Below are 25013 nucleotides of genomic sequence, written 5' to 3' on the forward strand. Positions count from 1 at the left end.
CTAGTGGGATACGGGGCCACTGCCCACCCCAAAACTTGAAAAAAAATCAAATTAAATATTTGTTTTATGAGCTAATAATACATCAACAATATATATTTTCCTGATAGAGTGATAGATTTTTTTGCATGTTTAATAAATTAAAGTCAAAGAATTTCAAAGTGGCCATTGAATCCTTTGAATGTTTTTTTATTGTTTAATTTTTTATTTTTTTATGCGGCCCTCAGAGGAAAAGGTTAGGATATACATCTTAATTCATGAAAAAGTAATATCTTTACTTTTTAGGTGAAATTATAATTTTCAAGTGTCTGTACATATATATATATAAAATCTATATTTTTTGTAATCGTGATTGTTTTCCGCAAATACTTTTGTGCTGTAATATTTTGACTATTGTAAAACATTTTTTTAATGTACTTGTAAAATTATACACTAAAGAAAACCCATTTTATTACAAAAAAATATTTGGAATATTGCCCTTTTATCTGGTGTGATTATTATTATTATTATAGTAGTGTTTATAATTATACTATAAAATTATGACTTTTTTTTTCTTAATTCTTGTTCAGTTACATTTTTGTGACGTTTCTCTTTGTAATATTTGGACTATTGGAAGTTTTGTACTTATTGTCATTATTATAATATTTTTACAGTATTGTAATCCAATTTTTTCGGTTTCAGAACAAAAAATAAAACCTCTTTTCCACAAGTATCTGTAACCCGCCTTACTGGAGTTGTTAGTTCTACTTAAAAGATATTGCCAAATAATAAGGGACTCATTTTGGGCCTAACCGTATGGAGTAAAAAGCATAAAAAAGAAGGAAACATTTTTTCTTCTTAACAAGACAACTTGGGTCCATAAATACTTTGAGAACGGTGGAATTTAGCATTCAATGGCTGTAATCCCACCCTTGCATCCTTCGATTTTTCTGTATGCGGCCCTCGGGGAAAAAAGTTGGGACACATCTGCCTTGTTTGAATCCCTACTTTGAAACGATACCCTTGGCTAGAAACCATCCTTTGAAACTCCAACGCTGGCTTGAAACTTTAATCTAGGACCCGAACTCTGTCTTGTAACCCTAACCTTTGTTTGTCCACTTGACTTTTTCAAAAGATGCAAATCCGTAGCGGTAGTGCGCGCTTGCATGTGCATGTTGCTCACCTCCAGGCTCCCTCAGGCCGGCATGCAGGGAGGGAGAATGGGTTGTCTGGGTGGAGGGTGGCGGGGGGGGGTTCAGGTTGGACAGGAGGCGGGTGCGGATGCCCGAGGCAGCAGAGGCGTGCCAGCCTGGCGGGGCGGCGTCTGATGCTGCGCCAAGAAGCTGGGCCCAGGTGGTAGAGCGGCAACACAGGCTGCTGTGTTTCCCTGCCAAGTTCTCGCTCGGACCGCCGTCTTTCCTGCCTGCGTGCTCGCCACACAGCTTTCGTCGTCCAGTCTGGAAAAAGGGTTTGTCTTCGGTGTTGCATGTACACGAACGTTCATGTTTAACACGCATTTATACCACGAAATGAGCAACCCCATCAATAGTTCATCTTCATTTGCAACCACTTTTAAAGCTCCATGAGGGAATATTAAACCTTTTTTTTTTTGGGGGGGGGGGGGGGGGGGGGGCATTGACCTGCAATTATGATATTTTGTTTTTGTAATATTACAACTTAATTCTGAATTATTTAAAAAAAAAAAAAAAATTTTGATTAGAAAAGATTGTCATGTGTTGTTGTCATCTGCTAAAGTCAATGACCTTTTTTTTGTGGTCACACCAGAGGGATCGGTGAGCTGAAGCGCCACGATGAGGCAGCCATTTTGAGCACAATAGCACACAGCAAAATAAATGGTTATTCCTGAGATATGAACATATATGAATTTGTAAAAGTGTTGTAACTATTGCATGTCTTTACCGTTATTACAATTGTATGAAAACAAGTGTAATTTAATTTTTATTTTTTTAAATATGACTAAGTACGGAATGCGAGCTATTTACCCATATGAAACCAAGGCGGCATTTAAAAAAAAAAAATGCTAAATTTGCTAGCAGAGTGAGTAGCCATTGAACGCTAATTATTTTTTTCTAAATGTTTTTACTGTTATTGATCAAATTCTTTCAAAATGACCCATCAATTTTGTGTGGCGTATGTTTGGCGGAGATTATTCTCATGTAAAATATGTGCCTTTTCTCATTAGAGGTTTGGAAACTTTCTACTCTCTACTTCGATATTGTAACCCTGCCTTGAAACCCAAAACTTTATTTGAAACCTCTGGCTTGAGACTCTAATTGGAAACCAATCTGCCTTGAAACACAGAAGCCTGAGAGCGAGAAAAAAAAAAAAAGTCACCACACAAAACAAAGGTGTCATTTCTTCATGATTTATTTCACCTGTGCGGTGAATAGAAAAATAGGATGAAGACAAAACCTTTAAAGGGACCATTTGAATCAATTGCTTGCGTAGATTAAAAAAAAAAAATGCATTAACAGCTCTGTGCATTTCTTTTCCCTGCAACCAAAAGAAAAAGTAAAAGTATCTTTGGAATCCGTTTCAGGGGTTAATTATAATACATATAATTTGCTTTATTTACTAAGTCCGATAAATACTTTGTCCTCGTTTATATGCTGAAGTAGCATTCAGGATTGGAGCGCCTTTTAATATTAGTTTTTAAAAATGTCCAAAAAAAAAAAAAAAAGAGAGAGAAAAATATATGAACAAAAGTACCACAAAAGTTCAGCAAGTCACATTTTTTTTTTTTTTTTTTTTTTTTAAAAGAAAACCTTTTTTTTCGTGCATCTACATTTAGCAAAAAAAAAAAAAAAAAAAAAAAAAAAAAAAAGAAAAAGAATTTAAGTACCACGTATGTAACCGGGATATTTTCATCTCAAGCATGACTCTGTACAATTCTGCATGTTTCATCACTCTTATTATTAACATTATTTCCAAACCTCCCACAGTAGTCAACACAAGTGTACAAAGATGTCAGCTATTGTTTCCAGCAACACACGCGTCCTGTTGTATGAAGGACTATGAGGGCCACACTGAAAAGAAAAAGTGAATTAAATGAACAGAAACATACCTTCTATATATGTTGCAGGTCATTATATCTATTTATATAACTGTTTCTTGTAATATTAGGACTTTTTGTCACAAAAGTTGACCTGTTAAAAAAACGTGGACACTGTCGGTTGGAAAATGACCGTCTTGTACAGTTACAGCTTTTTGCCTGTTATTTTTGTGCCGTTTGACCTTTGTCATAATCCGACTGCGATTCTTCATAATATTGCCATCTTTTTCTCGTAATTCATGCATCCGTTTTCTCCACCGACCTCAGGGCAGACTACGCCTGGATTATTTTGTCTTTTTTCTCGTAATATGAAACCGTGACGCCCGTGAAAACAAAAACTCAATTTCTTACTTTGTCCGGTGAAATTACAATTTGCGCTTTGTTTTTCTTGTCAGTGTGGCCCAAATACTTCTCAACACCGTCGAGTGCTTCATGTTGAGGCACTAGCACGGTTCCCCTCTCTCTCTTTCTGTCTCTTTCTCTCTCTCCGATAGCCTTCATGCAAACAGAAGCAGAAACCCGGTTTCAATTCCACTCATCCGGTCATCTTTGGTATCGGGACAGTGGAATGCATAGTTGCTGCGATAAGACGGAGCTCGTTTTAGCGTGGCGCCGCTCCAGCCTCGAAGACGGCGATGACCGCTTCCCGAGGCCGGACGAGGAGGATGAGGAGGACGAGGAGGCGGGAGATGAGTCTTATTCCTGGATTGTGCAGGGCTTGCAGTGGATAAGTACAGAAAAGAAGGTGGGGGGAGGGGCGAGGGGGGGAGAAGCCAGCACAGGAAGGAAGGGAAGAAGGAAGGACGGCCGGCTTTCCGCAAGAATGTGACGTTTGTGGCCTCTTTTTTGGCATGCCGTCTGTGACCAGCTGTCTCTTTTTTGCGCCTCGTGTGTCTCCCAAGCCACTTTCTTTGGATTCTGCTCGGATACAGCCGCCGGCCAGGAACTCACCGCCCGATTGGTCTGCCGGTTATAGTCCGCGTCATCCTTCATATCGCCTTTTTTTTCCTGTCCCATGAATTTCTGCTTTAAGGCCTAGAAGTTCAAATGAACCCCCTGATGAGGGAGCCCTTATCTTCCCAACACCGTGGAGCCGTTCCCCTTTTCCTGCTTGAGTGAGGAGCTGCCCGGGGTGGGCCCACTGTATGGAGAAGAGCTACCGCTTGCGGACGTGGGTCTCTGGAGCAGGCAGAGGGGCAAGGACGGGGTGTCGGCGGGCGCGCCCGGAGGCTCGCCATCTCGCTCTGAGGGGCGCAGGGTGGCTGACGGCGGGAACGGGAACGCCAGCGGGAATCCGGTCATGTAGAAAAGCCTGCCGATGCGCCGCGCCACCTGATCCGACGAGAGGAGCAAACAGGATTCAGCAAAGACTGAATGGCGGAGACGTGCCGGTTACACTTTGAATGAAACACAAAGAACGAGAGAGGGAGAAAGGAAAAGAGCGAAGGCTTTGTTTTTTCAGGGCAGGCTATTTGGAGGGAATCTACGCTACACTGGCTGACTTTCTCGGGTCTACTGTCTCGCACACACAGACACGCGCAGAGCTGCAGTGTGTGTACCTGCGAGCGAATCCTGAGGGCAGGACCCAGCTTTAGTGTCATGATGCCGAGCAGGTGCTCCTCAGTGAGCAGAGCTAATGTCTCCCCATCAATGACCTGCTCGCGGAAAACCTGGCGGAGACACAGCCACTTCAGCCACACTCGCGCACACCACTAACGCCACACGTCTATTTTCATTTTGTTGTGTTTTTTCGCGGCGCTAACTATTCATTATCGCTGTGGCTCCAATGGATTAACGTGGCTCGAAGAAGACTTGTCACAACTAAGTAAACTGCAGTCCAGTCCTCGTTTATCGCCGGCAAACACCAGCAACAGACAAAAGTATCTACCAATTATTTATTGTATTATTTCAAGAAGTTTAAAAGTGTCATATATGCAAATCAGTGTCAATTACTGTGGCACTTAAGAGAGGTGAAGGTATTCTATTCGTCCACTTGAACTTGTCATCTACACAGGCCTTAAAGGTCCCGTATTTTGTTTATTTAGACCTCCATAGAGTGACTGCCTAACATGGACTTAGTATAAAAGTGTCAATTTTATTTATAAAAAAAAACAACAACTTGATTTTGTCATACGTGTGCCCAGACAAGGCCCTTCTGACAGCTACTTCTGTTTGACCCAGTTTTGTATCCTCTTTCTCAATATTTGGCTAAGACCACCCCCTTTCCTCTGATTGGTTGCCTCCGTGTATAAGACCGACTTGTGAGAGCACACGTGTTTTTTATGTTGACAGCGGAAATGCTGAGATCTTCGCTAGTGACATAGATAAATTTCAGGCCTTTTGGCAGAAAAAGGTTCTGGGACTCAGTTATGCATGGACAATTTTAATTCATATTGCACATGTTTCCTGAGGCACCATAGAGACAATATTACATCCCAAATAGAAAAAGTTGGTTTGGCAAAATATGCAACCTTTAAAAGGCTGGTGTGGTCTGCTTGAGTGACATGCTCATCAACCCGTGTTGACATGGGGTAAACGTGATTTCTTGGCTAAAGCATCAGTCAGTGTGCTTCAGAGTGACGGTCCCTGGGTGGGATGTAGTCAGTACACAGCATCATGGGAGGGTCGGGCAGCAGATCTTGCTGCTTCCGAGAATTCTTTGCAGTTCTCTTTTTAACTTGTGGTTGTAGAAAACCAAGCTAAACGTTGCTCTTTACTTGAATTCGCATTGTTATGAACGTGCGCATGAGTTCGAACTATGTTGGTATTTGTGAATTTATTTCATGAAATTTTGACTGTGTCTTTTGTGTTAAGCAGTGACATTCCCAATTGTCCTTATGTGAGTCATTGCTGCCGCATTCTTATCAAATGACCAATAATGCTGACTATACCAGAGATGTGCAGGTGAGCAACCGCATTAAATTGATTCATTAAAAAAGAAATCTGCAATGCACCGAATCCGCAATAAGTGAACCGCAATATAGCGAGGGATGATTTTTCACAGAGGATAAAGAGTAAATGCCTGTAATAATCGTTACAGTATATTGTTTGTCTACATGCCTTGTTATTCGTTGCCCGTTTCACGATTAGTTTGACAGTAAACTTCAAGTGGGAGTGGCAATAAAGAACTTGAAGCCTCTTTTTTGTTTTGTTTATAATATTTCACTATACCAGACTGTTGCTTGTTGTGAAGTTGAGTTGATTTCGGCGCCACCACTTAGCTTTTGCCTTTCTCCAATGCTGTAAGATGCTGCCAAAGCTCCGTTTCAGTAGGAAAGTATTACAGTAATTGGCGTCAAGGAACTATGTTGAAGTTGTTGTCTATGTTGTCAACTATATTGTCAACTATGTTGCCTTGTTGTCGGTCGGCAGGCACGAGTGGCGCTGGTCGCGAGTTTTCACTCCTTACATTTTAGACTCATCTTTGAAAGTAAACATTAATTTCATAACAAATAATGTCATATAAATCATGTATTTTCTATTTTAACAAGCGTTATTGGGTTATCTTCTGTGATCATGAACTGGAGAGCAAAAGCACAAAAAAACAGGCTTACACCGACACAGACACTCAAATACACACACAAAAGCGCACGAATACAATATAGCCACACACACGCAGACACGTGCGCACACAGACACACACCTCTAGCGCACACTTCTCAATAAACCTGACTCATTGTACATAAGGACCATAAGGAGACTTGTATGATTATTTGTCAGCCTGACCCTGGCCTCCATTTGTCCTCTTTTCTCTCTCTCCTCTCATATTGTTGTCCTGACGGTCTCACCTGAGCGTATTCAGCACATCCGGCCAGGCTGCTTATGAAGCCGCACACGTCCTCCACACTCCACTTGCTTATGTCCTCCACGGGGTTTGCTGGAGCCGAGTCCTCCCCATCCATGAAAAGACCTCCCACAGAGCCTGAGAGCAGCAGAAGTGTGTGGGGGGGACGGAAGACAAATCAATACAAACACTGGAGACTGAGGACCTTTCTGTTTCTTCCCAATTGTTACACATTCATACAATATAAAATAGTCACACGGGTGACACATGTACAGTGGCGCCTTGACTTGCACGTTCAATTCGTTCGTTCGAAACACTCGTATCGCAAATCATCTGTCCCCATTGAAATGAATGGAAATGCCATTAATCTGTTCCTGCTCCATAAAAGACAAACCAAAAAAAAGGTCATGTTTTTTTAATAGATCTAGACTTCGTACTTCCTGTCACAGACAAGACTTCCTTGTACATACTGGAAGACTGCTTCACATCGAGGTGCATGTCTTTGTGCTCTTCTTAGCATAATGTACTTTAACCCATTACTATATAGTAATAATAATATGTACTATTTAACCCATTATAAATATCTATCTATCTATCTATCTATCTTAAAATATATCTCCCAAGATTTATATTATTTGTTTTTTTCACAAGCATGTATGCCAACATTTGAGAGGGAAATGTGAAAGGATCTGAGTATATATTATGAATGGATTTGAGAATGGTATGTGAATAGATTTGACATGATTATGCGAGCTTACTCGAGCTGTATGTGCGCAGACGTTTGACGTGTATGTGAGCGTGTATTTATATGAGTTGAAAAGGAAGTGGTTTCAAAATAAAAGATGCCATTGAGCAACAGCCATAAAGTACAATAGTAAGCCTGGCTTAAGCAGTAGTGTTACATAGCATTATACTGTATCGTACATATATATATATTTTTTAATGCATATATGTTGTATAGGCGGCACGGTGGCCGACTGATTAGCACATCTGCCTCACAGTTCTGAGGACCAGGGTACAAATCCCTGCCCCGCCTGTGTTCTCCCCGTGCCTGGGTGAGTTTTCTCCGGGCACTCCGGTTTCCTCCCACATCCCAAAAACATGCGTGGTAGGTTGATTGAAGACTCTAAATTGCCCGTAGGTGTTAATGTGAGTGCGACTGGTTGTTTGTTTCTATGTGCCCTGTTATTGCCTGGCGACCGGTTCGGGGTGTACGCCGCCTCCCGCCCGAAGTGAGCTGAGATAGGCTCCAGCAGGCTGCGACCCTAGTGAGGATAAGCGGTAAAGAAAATGGATGGATGGATAGATGGATATGTTGTTGTGTTACAATAACGCTTTTTCTCATTGATTTAAAATGGCTGCTTTTAATGTGTAAGTGCTGTAGGATATGACGTAATGGTCGGCCAATCAGAAGCCGTCGCGTGTATGACGTAGGACTTGGCTGGCTCGTCTATCAAGAGCGAGACGCCATTAATCGGACGCGGATGCTGCCGAATAAATGTGCCTTTCGGTCTAAAGCGCAGTGGACGTGTGTTTACTCCTGGACTCGAGACAGAGTTTCAACAGCGCTGCATTACAATCTGAAACGTATATGGTTCGTGGCAGGCAGGATGGCCGGATAGTCTGCGCCAGTGTACCTAATGAGGTGGCCAAAGGGAATGAAGGAATTTAATTGTCGTAGTGAAACACGTGTCATATATATGCACTCCAGACTACACATACTCAGAGTCAAATATTTCATGACTTTTTTTTAATATAGGTACATCTCAATAAATTTGAATATAGTTGAAAAGTTTTTCTTCAGTACTCCTAGTGATGAAACACTCAAGTACTTTTCAGAGGGCAAATTCCAGCCTAATTTCTACATTAAAAATCACTTTATTTCTTGAATTAATTCACTATTTCATTTGACGTTATATTTTAGTTTCTCAATATGGGGAATTTTTTTTATTATTTGCTATGTGCTATAATCATCAAAATAATACATATTTTAATATGAAATACTTGTGTGCAGTGTGCAGTTCATCTCTATAATTTCACTTTTTGAATTGAACTACCTAATAACTTACTTTACTAGTGTAAATCTTACACTAGTCACGTGTGAGCATAATCGACGTTTGCGTGAGCATGATTGACATGAACTCGTGAATGCCAGTGATGTGTGTGAGAATGTGATTGACGTGCTCGCGTGAATGCATTTGAGTAGTGTTAATGAGAGTGTTTGAGTAGTCCTTATGAGCGCAAGACTCGTGCGTATGAGAGTGTGTGAGTAGTGTTAATGAGAGTGTTTGAGTAGTGTTTGAGTAGTCCTTATGAGAGAAAGACTCGTGCGTATGAGAGTGTTTGAGGAGTGTTAATGAGAGTGTTTGAGTTGTGTTTATGAGAGCCTTTCAGTAGTTTGTGTGCGTGTGTGTGTGTGTGTGTGTGTGAAAACATTTGAATAGTAAGTGTGAGAGATAATCCTGAATAATGTCCCTAACGGCCCCTCATACTCAAAAGGTTTGTCCATATAGTGTAGGTGAACAAATTCCCACGTGGCTGTGCTGTTGGCGTGCTGTGTGTCAGGGTCAAAGGCAGGCCGCTAAACTGGGAGCCAGAGATGCAAACAAAGTGACGCTAATGGGTTTCACATGTTGGCTTTTAGCCTTTTGCGTACGTGCGTGCGTGCATGCGTGCGTGTGTGCTTGCGTGCATATGTGTGAGCTGCTCACCCATGTGAAAGTAAGGGTTGATGTAGGGGAATCCGAAGGGCAACGACTGTCCTTGAAGAGCAGGCAGAGGTGGCACAAATCCAGGTGGAAACTGGAGCTTGACATCCGCCTTTCCCAACACTGAGGTGAACAGGTGGCAACTGGGCGAGTCGGTGCCCACAGAACTATAAGGGGCGCCGAGCCGGTCCGAGCTTTCTCGGCTCTCCTTGGCACCGTTGCACGCCCCCTTGCCGTCTTTTTCTCTACTCCCCCTGTCCTTGTGTTTACTCCGAGACTTGGCACCGGCGCCTTCCCGCCTCTCGTCGCACGTTTCCGTTTCGCTGTCTGAGTCATTCATGTCCTCCTCGTCTTCCTCGCTTCCTCTGTCCTCTCTTCTTCTTTTGTGATGGCTGGCGCGGAGCTCAGTCTGAGGGCCCCGGCGGAGGGCCGTCCTAGAATCAGCGTCCGAGCCAGCCGCGGAGCTCTGCGCTTGGGCGTCTTTGTGGGTGGACGATGTCTTCGGCTGCTGCTGCTGGTTGACGCTCAAGAGGGGCGCCGTCGCCCCGTGGCGGAGCACCATCATGGCATTCGAGCGGCGGGCCAGTTCCTCTCGGAGCAGGTGACCCTCGGGGATGTCTTGGAGGCTCCGCAGGGCCGGGTGGTCAGAGGGCAGCCCGGCGGGGAGAGCGGCGAGCGGGTCGGAGCTCAGCAGCTGCTGCTGCTGTCGCTGGTGGAGACTCTCCAACTCCTTCTGTCTCAGTAGCTCGGCTGACATCTCAAGTCTGACGCAGACAAACACACACAGGCTTGTCAAGTCAGATGTCGACATTTTATAATGTGCGCTCACAGGGGAGATGTCCACAGGAACACAACATTTAGCTTTGTCACTACCACGCAAACACACACACGCACCTTGCTAGATTCTGCTTCCTCAGCATTTCCTGTTGCCGCACAAAGATTTCAGCTTGAGCCGGTTGCAGGAAACCATAGCCTAGTGCACAAAAAAATAAGCATTAAAACACAGTACAGGGTTCATACACATTTTTGTAACCATGGCGAATTACATACTGCCAACAACATTATGACCACTTTCATAATACTGAAAATATTGCCAAAAGCAATCATGAATTTCTCACTTTACAGAGTATAGTATAGCATAGTATAGTAAGTCAAAAATAAGGACAAGTTTATGCAGATATTATATTTTAGTTCCCGTTCAACAATGAAAATATCAATAAGCTTTTTGTATTTACAACTACAGCATTGTATTTACAATTCAAGCACTTTTCAAATCTCCAAAACATAACACTGAAACTACAAGATCGCCGCATATTATGTAAGACTTCAACTTATTAAGCATGTGGAGGATTAACAATAATGTTTCGCCTTTTCTTTGGTCTGTTTTTTTTTGTCGATACTCGCGCAGAGGAGTATCAGTGATGGCAGAAGAGTACAAGTGTGCCGACAATATGTGGACAACAAGAAGAACGTCGTGCACACACAAGTGACGCAAGGTGACTTTCATCTTCTATTTCTCTCGACAGACATCACGTCATCAAAGTTACTGGCGAGCCCAGAGAGTTTTAGAGAGTGGTTAACCTAATTGTACATGTTTGTGATTGTTAAGAATATCAAACTATTACTTAAATGTAGCTCTTTCATGTAGTGGGTGCAGGTTCGATTCCCGGCTAGCGCTCCAATACCCAGTTGCTGTCCCAAGCCCGGATAAAAAAAAAAATGGGTGCATCAGGAAGGGCATCCGGTGTAAAAACAAAGAAATCATGTCAGTGAGCCCCTGATAGGACACGCCGAAAGTCACAACAACAACAACAGAAACGTATATTCTATAATAGTGCTGACAAATTCGAACCAATCGGAGGGCGACCAGCGTCATTGTGTGTGACCTTCGCGGTTCTTCCATGTATCAGCGACCACACATCGGAATCAAGCACACATATTAACATGTTACAAAAACGTGTGAAACTGTCAAATGAGGACTCACCAGGGGCCTGGCAGAGAGCTGAGGGCAAGCCTAAGAAAGGAGCCCGCAAGTGAGGTCCTAACGCGATGTGAGGGGCCGTCGGAGGTGATAGGAGGGGTGGAGGTTGCGACAGTTCCCTGTGGAGGCAAATACCGAAAGAAAAGAAAATGCATTTTAATCTACAACGCCCTGCGTTCATTTCAACAACCGTTATATTGTTTTTCTCCCTTCGCCGTGCGCCTCAGTCCTTTCCGTGCATGTGCGTGCGTGCTGCCACATCGATGTGTATTTGTGATGTGTGTATTTTTATCAGCCGTGTTCCAGAGGCCCCGACGTCGCCCCAGTGCCTCATCAGTCTTGTCAGGCTGCAGCGAGCACCGCTGGCCATTGCTGAACCCTCCACCGCCGCCTCACACGCACGCACACACATACGCACAAACAGTGTAGCCGCACACATAATGAGAGCTGAATGCACAATGCCAGTGCGTCATGCTCTGACAGCTGGGGCGGCCCCTGCATCTTGACCGGGGCCACGGGCTGAAGGACCTTCTAATTAACACTCATCCCGCCTCTATTCGCCCCGTCACCCACCGTCCCCTCCCTTTTTTATGCCCCCATTCCCTGCCTCCCTCCCGCTTTCCGGGCCAGCATTGACGCTGGTAAAAAGATGCCGCGTCCTACGAGCTCAACTTTTGAAAAGGCCTCTCCATTATCTCCCTCGTCCTTTGTCCTCGTCGAGGGGGGGAAGGCGCCTCTCACCTTTCTCCCACTCAGTGTCTGTTTTTTTTTAACCAAACCATCTTTTTTTTTGTTCTCTATGTCCTCTATGAAAAATGGGTGTTGTTTCTGCCCTTATTTTCTCCCGCTCTTCCCTCCCCTCTTCATCACTCCCCATTGCGTCAAGTTAGGCTCACCCTCATTCATTTCCGCAGTTATTTGTACATCCTCACAGGTAGGAGTTGCTTTTTTTTTTTTTTTTTTTTTTAACCTGACAGAATAATGAGGCTTCTGCACCTTGACCTCTTGACTGTGTCAAAATGTGCGTCTTGTAGCTTGAGGATGAGGAGGAGGAGGACGCACGCTGCCTGCTAGGTGGCAAAAATGACGCTCGTTTTCAACCTCTGTCTATAGCTTGTAACCTTCGTCTCTGCTGCCTTTCTGTCCTGACGCCGCTCAGCCTTGTGTGAGCCCGTTGCCACACACAGGCACACATGGGAACGGAGCTGAGGAAAACAAAGTGGAAACCGACGACGGGACGCGTGCAACCGCAAATATTGTTTTGTAACCATGTTCAAATTAGCTAGCGCCTGCTTGTCTCTCGCTTGGCTAAGCGGTGAGGAAGCGGAACAGCTTGGAGGGAAGGCTCGCATGCAGGGACAAGGGGATGTGATAGTTGTGAGCGATTGGTGTGTGTGTGTGCGTGTGTGTGCGCTAGGGGAGGGGAGGGGATGAAAAGCCTTCATCGATCGCCTTTGCCGCTGAAATGTTAATGCTAATCGTATAACCGCGCTCTCCGGCGGCGCCTTGCACTCCTGTGGCAGCTCCAATTAATCTTGGGTGAGGGCTGTGGCGCGTGACCCCGGGGCCGCGAGCCGGGGGCCCCGCTAGCCGCTTCTTATGTAATTACACCGCCCAGTGTGTAATCACCTGGTTTAATCCCTCAGGGCAAGCAATTAGCCTCGCGACGCGCAGCTCCACGAGGCCACGCCGCGGCTCACGCAAAAACCGCCATCAACCCCCACCCGTGGTCGGCTCCCCCCCTCCGGCCCCCGCCCCCCCGCACGCCAAACTGCCTCAACCGCCGCCTCTCAGATGTTCCCTTTTCTTTCTTCCGTCTCTTTGCACCGCCCACCGTTGCCTAGCGTTAGGCCACAGATGAATAACGGTCAATTAAAGCTGCATGACTGGGGCTGCCAGGCGTCTGCGCCACCATAATTAGGCCTAATCACGGAGAGCGAGGGAGAGAAGGCGGGAAAGGAGTGCGCCTGACACTCCCCTCCGCTCCCTTCCTCCATCTCTCATTCTTTCTCTCCCTCTTTTTTAGAACGTAATTTGGACAGAGGAGTGGCGTGCCTAAGTGTGTTTTGGCCATTCTATGCATTCCTATTGCATAAATGCAAGGTGGACTCATAATAACGTAACGCTCCATGACCTGTGTGTGTGTGTGTGTGTTAGAGTGTGTGCTTGTGTGTGCGTCTTGCTGTGCCGCCAGTGAGGCCAAGGGCTTCTGGGAAATTCACTCGTGTGTGACGACCTGTCAGAGTGGCGACAGCGTTCCTGTCCTGAAGCAGAGGTGTGTGCGTACGAGTGTTTTGTGAGAATGTGTGTACGTGTGTGTGTGTGTGTGCGTGTGTGACAGGACTGCCCTTAATGACGGGAGCGTGGGGGGATTAGGAGTGCCGCGCGGCCGCCTTCGGCTCCTTCTCCGCAGGAACACATTTACACAGGAAGCTCATTAAAATGGATGAGGCTCCCTCCTCGCTCTCCCTCCCTTCCCTTATCTCACATTCTCTCCATCGCCTCACTCCCTATCTTGCTTCATCTCTCTCCGTCACATCGTCCTCTCGCCTTCTCCGCTTTTTCACTTTTTTGCTCTTGCTTCCCTCTCTTCATCCCCATTTTAAGCTCCTGTGTTTTCTACTTCCTCTTCCTCTCTTTATTTTTCTCCATCTCTCCCTATTTGCCTGGCAGATGCTCGGTGAGCTTAGCGCTATTTAAGGCCAGACAAATGGAGCGCCAGGCTCTAAGCCCATTGAGCGGCCCTAATGATTTGTTTTTAACAATGGGCCCTAATGGGCCCAAGATAATCAATGATGAGGGGTCGAAGGAAAGGTGAGCCATAGAGAGCGTTAGGGAGGGAGTTAGCCGCCTCGACTCGCTTCCTTAGCCACGGCTTTTCACTCCACCAATTACCTCTATTTTAATTCTCTCTTCACTTTGCACTCGTTCCACTTTGGGATCGCTCTAAAATTTGGTTCCTCTTCTTTCTTTGTGCTGGTTTAACACAGTCCGGCCCCTTATGACTCACGTGTAGGCTGCCTTGAGAAAAGTAAGTGAACGAAAGACCCATGCCCAACTAGGCTTCAGGGATTTGCTTCAATTCTACTACTAGACTATAGAAGAGTAAGGCAAATATAATTTTTTTAAAAATGAATTAGCTGATTGGGAGTCAAAGCTGAATGCACTAAACACTAAATTAACTACTTCATTTTATGATAGACCAAACACTTCAAAACAAAACCCATACTTCCTGGAATCATGGCCAGGGATGTTTATTGCATTAACTGCACACAAAACAAAGATTTTCTATGCAGAAAGCATTTCATTTGTACAAACGCGAAAGCTCAAACCTTTGAGGTATAAGCATCCCATTTGTTAATATGTGAGTTGGTTTGCACTCGCAGCATGGCTGCAAGACCACGCACAACGAGTGATGCTGCTGAAACCGACTGAACTGTCGCACAGTGTGCGGGGTTTGAGGAGCAGAAATGAGTGGCTGACCATCGGCCACTAAGTTTGCCGCCATTTAAACTGCGTCGCAATGTTGTGGATCTGTACGCTGGTTTTAAGCATGAGCGGGACATACCATTACAGTGCATGTGTGTGTATATATATATATATATATATATATATATTTTTTTGTGGTTCAGTAAAAAAAATAATACAGTACAGTAAATTGTATGTGGAACCTCAAAACCCAAAACATAATCGCAGTTTATCAGTTGCAGCGTGCCAGTAGATGAGCGGAGTTCAATTGCTTGGTGCAGAAGCGAAGAGTCATCGACTATTTTTTTCCCCGTAATTGTCCATTTCAGTTGCTTTTGGCTGCGTCCAGCCTAAGATTTCCAATTGTATCTTGCAACTATTTTGATGCCTTAATACATTATCGTAGCAGTGCGCTCTACACTTATTTTCTTTAAGTGTCCTAAGGTCCAAACTGGATAAGGTACGTGAGGACAGGTATAATTTTGCTCCTGAGTAATAATCGGGTTGCAATGTACACTAACTGATACACTTTATTTTCCCCTTTCTTCCTTCATTCTCTCATTTTGGCAAAAGTACAATTAATGCCAAGTGCCCTTGAGCATAGTTTCTCTATTAACCCCCTGCATTATACTCCCTGTCTGGCTAGTGAAGAGGTTAAAGAGGAGGCAGGTGGGAGGTTTTTGGTTGGGGGGTGAGGCCTATTTCACCCATCCTGGCCCTGTGTGGCTAATTGCGATGCTTCTTATACACTAGTGGCGCACAAACGCGGCTTGCGGACCACATTTGCACTGCACCATGGGCCACACACACAAATTATAGTCACACAAACAAAGCCAAATTCAATTCGCATGTATGGCGTACATGAAATGGAGCGCACACAAAAACGCTCACACATGCACAAACACACCATCAGACACCCCCCAACACCGCACCAGGAGGCCGCTCCGCTTCCTGCTTATATTCCCACCCCTTCCTCTCACTACCCCCCTCTCACACAAACATCCCCCCTCCTGTCCTCCCTCCCTCCCCGCTGCCACACCGCCGGCCCATTATCGATCCCCCGCCTCTACCCGCGCCACATAAATAATCGACAAGCAATTATCCGCCCACTCCCGCTGCCCCCGGCTTTGTTTGGGAGGCACAGGGGCCAGCGTTGGGGGTAGAGAAGGAGGGAGGACGTGCCAGGTATGCAGCCGTGCGTCTCCGCAGTGCGAGGCGAGAGGTTATTTGGACACGCACGCACGCACACACACAAACATGCATTCATCCAAATATTTCATCAGCTATTTCTAAGGAAGATGATAACTGACCGACGTGCTTAGTCTATATGTTCACACTGCAGGGCTTGAAGCTCAATTCAGACTTTTTGTAAAATCTGCTCTTTTTATGTAGATGTTGAAATTACAAAAACAAATGTGACTTCTAATGTGGACCGAATGTGTCAGTGAAGTGACACGCACGCACACAAGACATGTTGCAAATGCTCACAAGCATGAGGCGTCGTGTGTTTGCGGAAGTAAATATCGTCTCAGAAAGCTCAAGGATTTGGTGCAACCGAAGCCAACATTTTCTTATGTATCGTCTGCCGATGCATTTGTAGCGCGTCTGTTTTGTCACACAATTGTGAAAGTTTTCCGTTTTGATGACATATAGATCAGATGAGCGTGACTGCACTCGCATTGGATACATATCCGATTTATATCCACATATGAAAGAGACCTCGCTCGGATATGAAAACAAAAATCTGAATTGTACTGTTCACACTGACATGAAAAAAAAAATCAGATACATCACATTGCTAAAAAAATACAAATCTGAATTGACCTGCAGTGTGAATTTAAATGCTTTTTCTCATTTTTTTTCCTCACATCAACCGTATGGGGCGCTAGTGAGGGGCATGCTGGTGTCAGGCTTTATTAATGAGTCAACTAACTCGGGGCCCGAGCCGCGAGTGTTTGCAAGCGATTCCTCACCTGTCAGTGTAATGTGCATCCCGGTGCTGCGGTAGGCCCTGCTTGCGTCTCTGGCTGGATGACGAGGAGCTGCCTCCCGTGGGCAGGTGAGCTTCTAAGGCCGCCGGATTCCTCACCGCCGCAGCCAACGCTTCCTGCTGAGCGCGCAGCACGTCTGGATAAAGAACAAAGATGGAAAACAGGGGAAGCGGAACAGGGAGATAGAAGGATGATGGAAGATTGATAGTTGAAAAGAAGACGAGAAATGAGGGGAAGAGACAAGGGAAGATACAAATTTAGCATCCAGTGGCTAATTTCCATGCAGACAGGCAGAAAATCCTTGTAAACATCCATTTATCACGCATGTTGAGTGGGTTGTGCGTCGCTTTGTGACACAGTAGAAAACAGGCATGTGTGAAATGACACATATATGAAGGCCAAAAATTACAATTTGTCAATTCCACTTTGCTCATTTCACACTCATCCCCATCCTTTACCTGCAAGATATGCATGTGTATATAAATATATATGAAACATTTTAGCAGAGTGTAACATACTAAAATCCAGCCTTGGAGCAGTGTTAATTCTTTTGGAGCATCTTTTCGGGCAGGAATTCCCAAACTGTGGTGCATGTACACCTGGAGATGCATGAGATTAAAAGTATAAAAGTAAAAGTAAGAGTAAGCAAAGTAAGAGGAGGCCAGTGGGATGTTTTTTGGTTGTGGGGTGTAAAAAAAAAAAAAAGTACGCGGTCTGTTATAATAATTTAATCCTTTACAGTGCTTTGCCCCAAGATTTACAAATATGTAAAAACTAAGACTCACAAATATGAGCATTTCCTTTATAAATAAAAAACAAGAACAACAATAGACAAAAGGCACTTCACTTCTAGCTACTGCCCGTCTTCTTGAACAAATCCAAAATTATCATAGCTTAATATGTGCCAAATTAAATTTCTGGCGAGACGAATTGCTTTGTTTTAATTAGCGTTTTAACATGAGTAAAAATCATGCCTTGATTGGCTATAAACAGACTTTAGGTTTTCATTTCAGGAGGGGCAAGGGAGGTAGAAGTACAATTGCACACAGTACAGCACAGATATCCACCAAGGCCAAACACTCCAGACTTGCATCAGCACCACACATTCATAGACACACCATTAAAAGTCACACATTAGTCACTGAGAAATTTGATTCCAAAAAATGATCTTCCAAATGAATTCCTGCATTTGCATATAGAACCGGGTCCATGCCAAAAACCTTACGGGGTTATTCCTTGCCCTGTGCCCCACTCCACAAGAAAGTTGTGTGGAGATCAGTTTAGATGTTTCCAAAAACAAATATGATTTTCTTTTTGGGCCATTGGTAGTGCATTCATTCACATGGTTGACTTTGTGTTGCTGCTGTGGAACTGATTCTCACTCAATGCCCTAATCACAATTGTAGTGTACAGTACATGACTGCGGCATGGTGGACGACTGGTTAGCACATCTGCCTCACAGTTCTGGGGACCGGGGTTCAAATCCCGGCCCCGCCTGTGTGGAGTTTGCATGTTCTCCCCGTGCATGGGTGGGTTTTCTCCGGGCCCTCCGATTTCCTCCTACATCCCAAAAACAAGCGTGGTAGGTTGATTGAAAACTCTAAATTGCCCGTAGGTGTGAATGTGAGTGCAAATAGTTGTTTGTTTCTATGTGCCCTGCGATTGGCTGGCGACCGGTTCAGGGTGTACCCCGCCTCCCGCCCTAAGATAGCTGGGATAGGCTCCAGCAGCCCGCGCCCCTTGTGAGGAGAAGCGGTAAAGAAAATGGATGAATGGAGTATATGACTGTTGATGACTTCAGCCTCTTCCGTGACCCTGAACAAGAATGGAAAATGGATGGATGGATTTTGTATACCAGTGATGAAGAAACTCTCAACAACCACAACGGTCTTCTCTCCCTGCCTCCTGCCTTGCGCCTCCCGCCAAACCCTGACCTCTGCCCCTCGCTTTCGTTCCATCTCCGTCCTCGCCTTTCCTGCCCCAACTTCCCTGCTTCTCTCTCAGACGAGACCTCATCATTATTGGCTAGGCCAGGCCGCACCAGGAGACATGGCTTCTAATGAGAGAAAAATCCATCCTGTTCTCTCTCTCTCTCTCTCTCCCTCTCTCTCGCTCTGCTCCTCAATATATCTACCCCCCTCATTTTTAATTAGACAGATCCCTCAGGTGCCAGCGGGCCATTTCCGCCGCCTGTATGGGCGTTATGTGTGTTTGTGTGTATCTGGGTGATTTAAGTGCCGCCTTGTGCGAGTGTGTGTGTGTCTTATTGTGTGTGTCTGGGCGTGTGCGTGCGTGTCTGGGCGTGTGCGTGTGTGTGCTGAGCGGGCGCCGGCGTTGGGGGTGGGGTGGGGTGAAGCGACAGATATTAATGCGGCCTAGCTCCGGTGTATCGATCTGTTTGCTGCGCCAGGCCACAGGGGACTCAGCTGGCGGCAGACAAGGCTGTGTGCGTGTGTGTACGTGTGTGTGGAGGTGGGGGGGGGGGGAGATAAGAGGGGATCAGAGGGAACCAGAGCCCCAAAGCGTGCACACACAGTCTGTTGTGCATGATGCAGGGGTGACACGGTGGAAGCGTTGACCTCTATGAGTTGCATGTGGTAACGCTGTTCGCCACACCGGCTATTTTGGATGAGTGGCTCAGCGAAAGGGAAATTATGATGATTTAATATTGCTTCGCTATAGAGTTTTTAGTTGGGAGGGTGGGGAGCATGGAAGAATGTTCAAAAACTCTTATAGCAGACACAAAACAAGGTAAAGAAAAATAGTTACCATGAGGTAAGTCTGGGCACGTCCAAGTACTTTTGTCAAACATTTTAGTGTCTTGAGAGTCAAATACGATCGCCAGTAGCCATGTGGACGACTACGCAGAAGTGTTGCGTCAGTTATGAATGTGCTTTTATTTTGGAAGGTTTTGACTGCCTGTATTTGTTTGGCTTGTTGTAAATAAAACTTTGACTTGGAATGTATGTGATTGGTGTTGCACATTTGAGTCCACCTGTTTGACAAGAATGGACCACAGAGTGAAGATGTCTACGTTGGCTCCTCAAAAATATTCTTACACACAGTAGAGAAAACTTACATGCAAAACAAAATAGCAATTAGCGCTGCCACTATAAAAAACGTCTGGAACTCAGGAATGCATGGACGATTTTAACTCATATTTCACATTTACTGAGGGACCATAGGGCCAACATTACATCTTAAATATTATAAGATGTTGGTTTGGTAAAAAATGGCACCTTTAAAGAACGTTTTTGACTGCTTAACTTCTATTTATACGGTGCTTGTAAAGCAATAGATAGTGATAAAATATTACCCAACTCATTTTTATCAGGGTGACAGTTTGGGCTCTGGAACAAATTATTCCAAACATAATTGACCAAATCGGTAAATCCTGTTTTGCAAGTTGACTAAATGGAAGTTCAACCAGAGTCAGTGAACGGATTGTGGTCAATCTTCTATGTATACCTGCATGTAATAACAACAATTTTCCCTCCACTAAAGTGAAACAACACAAATGCTGCAAATCCCAAACATTTCTTCCTCTCCGTGAGTTATTTTGGGAGGTCCCAGTTCGCTACACTGGGTCCATATCGGTTATCCTTCTTTTGTGCCATCCCTATTTGTCTACTCGCCATCATTCCTGGAGTTGAGCCTAAATCCTTTCAGTTCAGCTTGTGAGAATGCAGATGAGTGCTGCGCTGATGCAGCTTGGCCGGCCTTGTGATGGGTTTGGTGGACTGGCAGGTACTGAAAAGCTGACATCCATCCGCTCAGCGCGGAATACAGCAGCGAATAGCATATCCTGTCACAATGCGGCAAGCTTAGGCAAAAGTAAATATGCAGAATTTGTCGCGCTTCACAATTTTGACTGATTGTACTTGGAGCAATCACAAGCTGGAGTGGTCAATTTGTCTGGCGTGATGATAAAAAGATGTAAACTCAAGACAAAACAATGACTAGTTCATCCCTCCCTTCACTTTCATCAGGATCTCTACCCCCAACGTTGTTTCTTTTCTTTCCTCACAGCTGCTTTCATCATTTGACGGAGCAAAGGAAAGCCCTGTTGGCTATTTCTACAAGCCAAATCCCCGCCTCCACCCTCACAAAAATCTGCCCAGAGAGAGCCTGCATCTCACAACAACAACACCTTGCACCTACAAAACGACACACAAGAACAAACTTCCGCCTCACGCCACCCCCACCCCCACCCCCAGACCCGTTTCACACACACTTTCACTTTCTGCGGCCGACACTTCAAACACATAAAAGGATGCTCTGCAGAGACCAAGACTAAAAGGGGAGTTGGAGGTAGGGGGAGAGGAGAAAGGGGGAGGCAGGATTTGAGAGGGATGCATAAAGAGAAGCTGGCTGGGAGAGAAGGTGCTTCGCTAGGGCCCCCACTCATTGGAAACCAGATCAGTGTCGAGGGGTTCTCACTGAACAGATTCATGCTGGCCTCTTGTGACACAAAACAGTCACCGCTGGGTCCCGCTTCTGAGGGGTGTCTGCTCCCAAATTAGCATTGACTTTCTTTTGGAAAACTGAGACCCCAGATAGGTAATTTCATTGTATATGTTTACAGTAAAGGAAGAAGAAGTCTTACATAGGATAAAACTTTGAATTAGATGATTAATAATACATCTTTAACACACGCATACATGCGGTGGAGCATTTGGTTTGCCAGTCCGTCTCACAGTCTGAGGCTCGAATCTCAGCTCTCCTCCTGCCCAGAGTCCGCTCAGGTCGACTCCAGCTCATTCAGCTGGTAGGGTTTATGTTTTTGTGACCAGGAAGACCAGAACAACCACTTGTTGGAACCCAATAGTGTGTGGATTGGTCGACAGAAAAAGGCCACTTCTGTGCAACGTAACATAAAAATGGAATGGAAATGAAAACACAAGTTGCCACGGATAACAACAGCGGGAGTGTTGCACCATCTGCCTCATACCAGCAACACTGCTGGGAAAGGACGACAGTGTTTAGACTGCTCTCGGGGCCATAACGCTCCCACAAAGTTCTGAATTCTGCCTCCTCAAAGACACGGAGGAAGAGGTAATTAAACTTTTATAGGCTTTGCCCCTTAGATTTGTAGCCAGCAATTCAACATCATTGCTAATCAAATAAAAATAAAAGTAGCTCAAACTTCAATTTGAGCAGAGCATTGAATGGATTTATGCCCCTACACATGAGCTTGTAAAGAACGGGAAGGACATTAATGGTACATGTTTTACAAACACGGATGCCTAGCTGGACAGCAAGGTAAACCACCTTATTTTTTTATTTTTTTCAATTGCAGTTCCCTTCAACTTAAATAAGTAGGTGTTATCTTTCTAGAAAAGAAATGGGCCAAACTGGAGGTTCACAAGGGTAATGAGAGATTTAGGGGCTTGTCAACCAGCCAATAAGAGTTACTGGATCAATGGCGGCGTTGATGCACGCCGCTTGCGGGTGTCGTTAATGACGAAGCGCCAGGGTGGTCAGAAATCAATGTGAGTCCCACCTTGACACAGGGTGGGCAATGGCAAAATTTGAATTGTTTTTTTTTCAGTGGCAGAAGGAACACGTGGCATGCTCCACATCTCTATGATGGACACTTTGGTTTTGTTTATTTTACCACCCCCTAAAATTCCAAATATAAACATAAAGCGTGTGGACTAACCGTGTCCAGGCAGTCCCATGCTGCTGGCCAGCTGGTAGAGGCGTTGCTGCTGCTCCTCGTAGGATCCATGCTCGTTGAGCGCTGACATCATGCGCCTGTAATGCTCCTCAGGGCTCATGTGACTGTGGCTGCCACCTGCTTCCCCCTCTGGGCTCTGTGCGGTCTCTGGGGACGGAAGCAGAGGACACATGTGATCAATGTGGACCAGTATCGAACTGCCCTTATTGCAAGTGCTGTCTCAAAAAGTAAAGGTCATTAACTGTCAAATAATGAATAATGAATCTGTACAGTATATATTTAACAGCCTCACATACTGCTTTTACTCGCATTCTTCTCCACGGTCAGGAATTCCCATCAATATTCACGTCCACTATACAGCTCCAAGTCAGAGGTTCACATAAACCACATCACCAAGGAAATGTGTAAAGTTCGATGTGTTCATATCATAGCACACGTAAGAGCCTTGAAGTTGATTGTTTGGAAGCTGTTAGGTTAATCAGAGACTTTTGGACGATGACTCTCAGAAGACACATTTCCACATGACTCATTCGTCCCAAGGTTATATGGATGAAGCTGTTTCTAAAAGCTAGTGGTTCATTTCTTTGTTTTTTGTTTTCTAACATTTTCATAGCGAATGGGCACTTGCCTGAAATTCGCAAGAGCTCCACCAGAAAACATGGCAACTGTAATTCTTGCCTGACTCCATTCCATAATATTTGTGAGGTCAGCAATCTCATCTCAACCATGCATCTATAGACCTTGGACAAGGAATTTCCCCAACACTGATCTGAAGCATAGCATTGTCCAAAAGCATTTGTTAAGATGAATGATTCAAAAGGAGACAAAACCAAGGATGTTCATGTCATATGTTTATGGTGAAGATGGTGCATTATATCCATCTCGCTGCCAGTCCCTGCATTTCATTGCTCCATTTGACCTCCCTCCTCCCTCTTTGTGTCAATAGTAATGTGATCTAAGGTAAGAGTGGAGGGGTATGTGGAGGTGGTTGGGGAGACAGGATGAAGAAGGGGTTATTTTTACCTTCCTTCTTGCGAGTGAAACTTGAGCCTGGCCCTGAGCAGGCAAGCAGGAGTGGCGCTAAGGAGCAGCGGTAGCGGCTGGAGGGAGTAAAGAGAGCGTCTCTGTCTCCACCGCCTAACTTCCGCGAATCCACCCATTGTACTCAAGGCACGCAACTAGTCTGTCCTTGTCAAAAGTTTTCTCACTCTGTAAACAGCAGGGGGGGGTGACGACTTTGGTGCAGAAAAGAACAACAGAAATCATTTACACAGCAGCATCCAATCTCACCGACTACCTCCATCTGCTCTCCTCTCAGTCCATTTCTTCACATTCATTACTCATCAATGGTTATTCTCTTTCGCCGCCTCACTTGGAGGAGATGCCACACATCGCATGCAGGTGCAGTGTCGGGCTTTGGGTGCGGACGCAACTCAGCGTGGAGCCGAAAGGATGGAGCAAAAGCTCAATACAGTTTCCCTTAACTACAACTCGGCCATTTTGCTAGTTAGCCGAACACAAATGCTTCAACATACTATTGCTGTACATGTAGCCACAACCTATTTTGGCATTACAGTAGCACAATGTTTCCTACGTACAAAGGTCGCTAACCATTTAAAAAGTGATAACTTCTATTCGGTGTTTGTGCTGAACGCTAACCACTGTTAGCATCTATTAGCAATCTATTAGCCCCAGTTAGCCATCTGTTTACCTTGTTTGTTAGCAGTGCTTTCGCTTTCTCTTGACCTGGTTATGGGCTTCTTGACTCTTATTGCCTTACATCCAGTTGGAATTTGTATTTTTTTTTTTTTTTTGTCATCACATAACATATATTTCAAGTAACAGGTTTTGTATTCATACACATGGCCGCTTGCATTGGGTGCAGGAGGGCGCTCTGTGTGTGTATGTGTGAGTGTTTCTGGTTTTTGTGTGTGTGTTTAAATAGCTGATATTACATTTGAATTAATTGGTGGTACTATAAGGATTTCCATGCGAGACAGTCTAATGACCACACGAGCAGTGACTGAATTTGCCCAAGCGCCTATGTTTGCTATATTTAGCCAATACTTTCACTTCATATTTTAATGAAGTTTCATTGATAAAAAATATGCCTACTGAGGTAATTATTATTATTATCATCACATCTAGATTCTCTCTCTCTCTCTTTTTTTTTAATGTTTTTTTTTTAAAAGATATCCAGAAGTGGACAAGCCTGGGCAAATCTTCTGCACTGGTCACCCAATTTACATAATCAAAATTTTGGGTGTGTGTGAAAAAAATCGAAAATGGGAAAAAATAACTGTTTTTGTGCACACAGGTAAATGAACATGCACTACTCGCTCTCTCTCTCTC

At 44.7% G+C, this 25013-nt stretch overlaps 1 protein-coding gene across 2 annotated transcripts in view; it reads right to left on the bottom strand.

The window, feature by feature from the left end:
- Positions 1-2348: 2348 nt before the first annotated feature.
- samd11 (sterile alpha motif domain containing 11) overlaps positions 2349-25013 on the bottom strand; it is a 58330-nt gene continuing 35665 nt past the window's right edge. The window contains exons 6-12 of one of the 2 annotated variants that reach the window (XM_061768624.1): positions 22644-22808; positions 16964-17117; positions 11526-11641; positions 10436-10514; positions 9545-10305; positions 6838-6971; positions 2349-4381 (exon numbers count right to left, since the gene is read on the bottom strand). In XM_061768624.1, the coding sequence (XP_061624608.1) occupies positions 4121-4381; positions 6838-6971; positions 9545-10305; positions 10436-10514; positions 11526-11641; positions 16964-17117; positions 22644-22808 (1670 nt within the window). In that variant the 3' untranslated portion in view covers positions 2349-4120. Of the gene's footprint in view, positions 4420-6837; positions 6972-9544; positions 10306-10435; positions 10515-11525; positions 11642-16963; positions 17118-22643; positions 22809-25013 lie in introns of both variants that reach the window. The other variant, XM_061768634.1, reaches the window with a different exon arrangement.

Source organism: Phyllopteryx taeniolatus, chromosome 1, assembly GCF_024500385.1.
Source record: "Phyllopteryx taeniolatus isolate TA_2022b chromosome 1, UOR_Ptae_1.2, whole genome shotgun sequence".
NCBI lineage: Eukaryota > Metazoa > Chordata > Actinopteri > Syngnathiformes > Syngnathidae > Phyllopteryx > Phyllopteryx taeniolatus.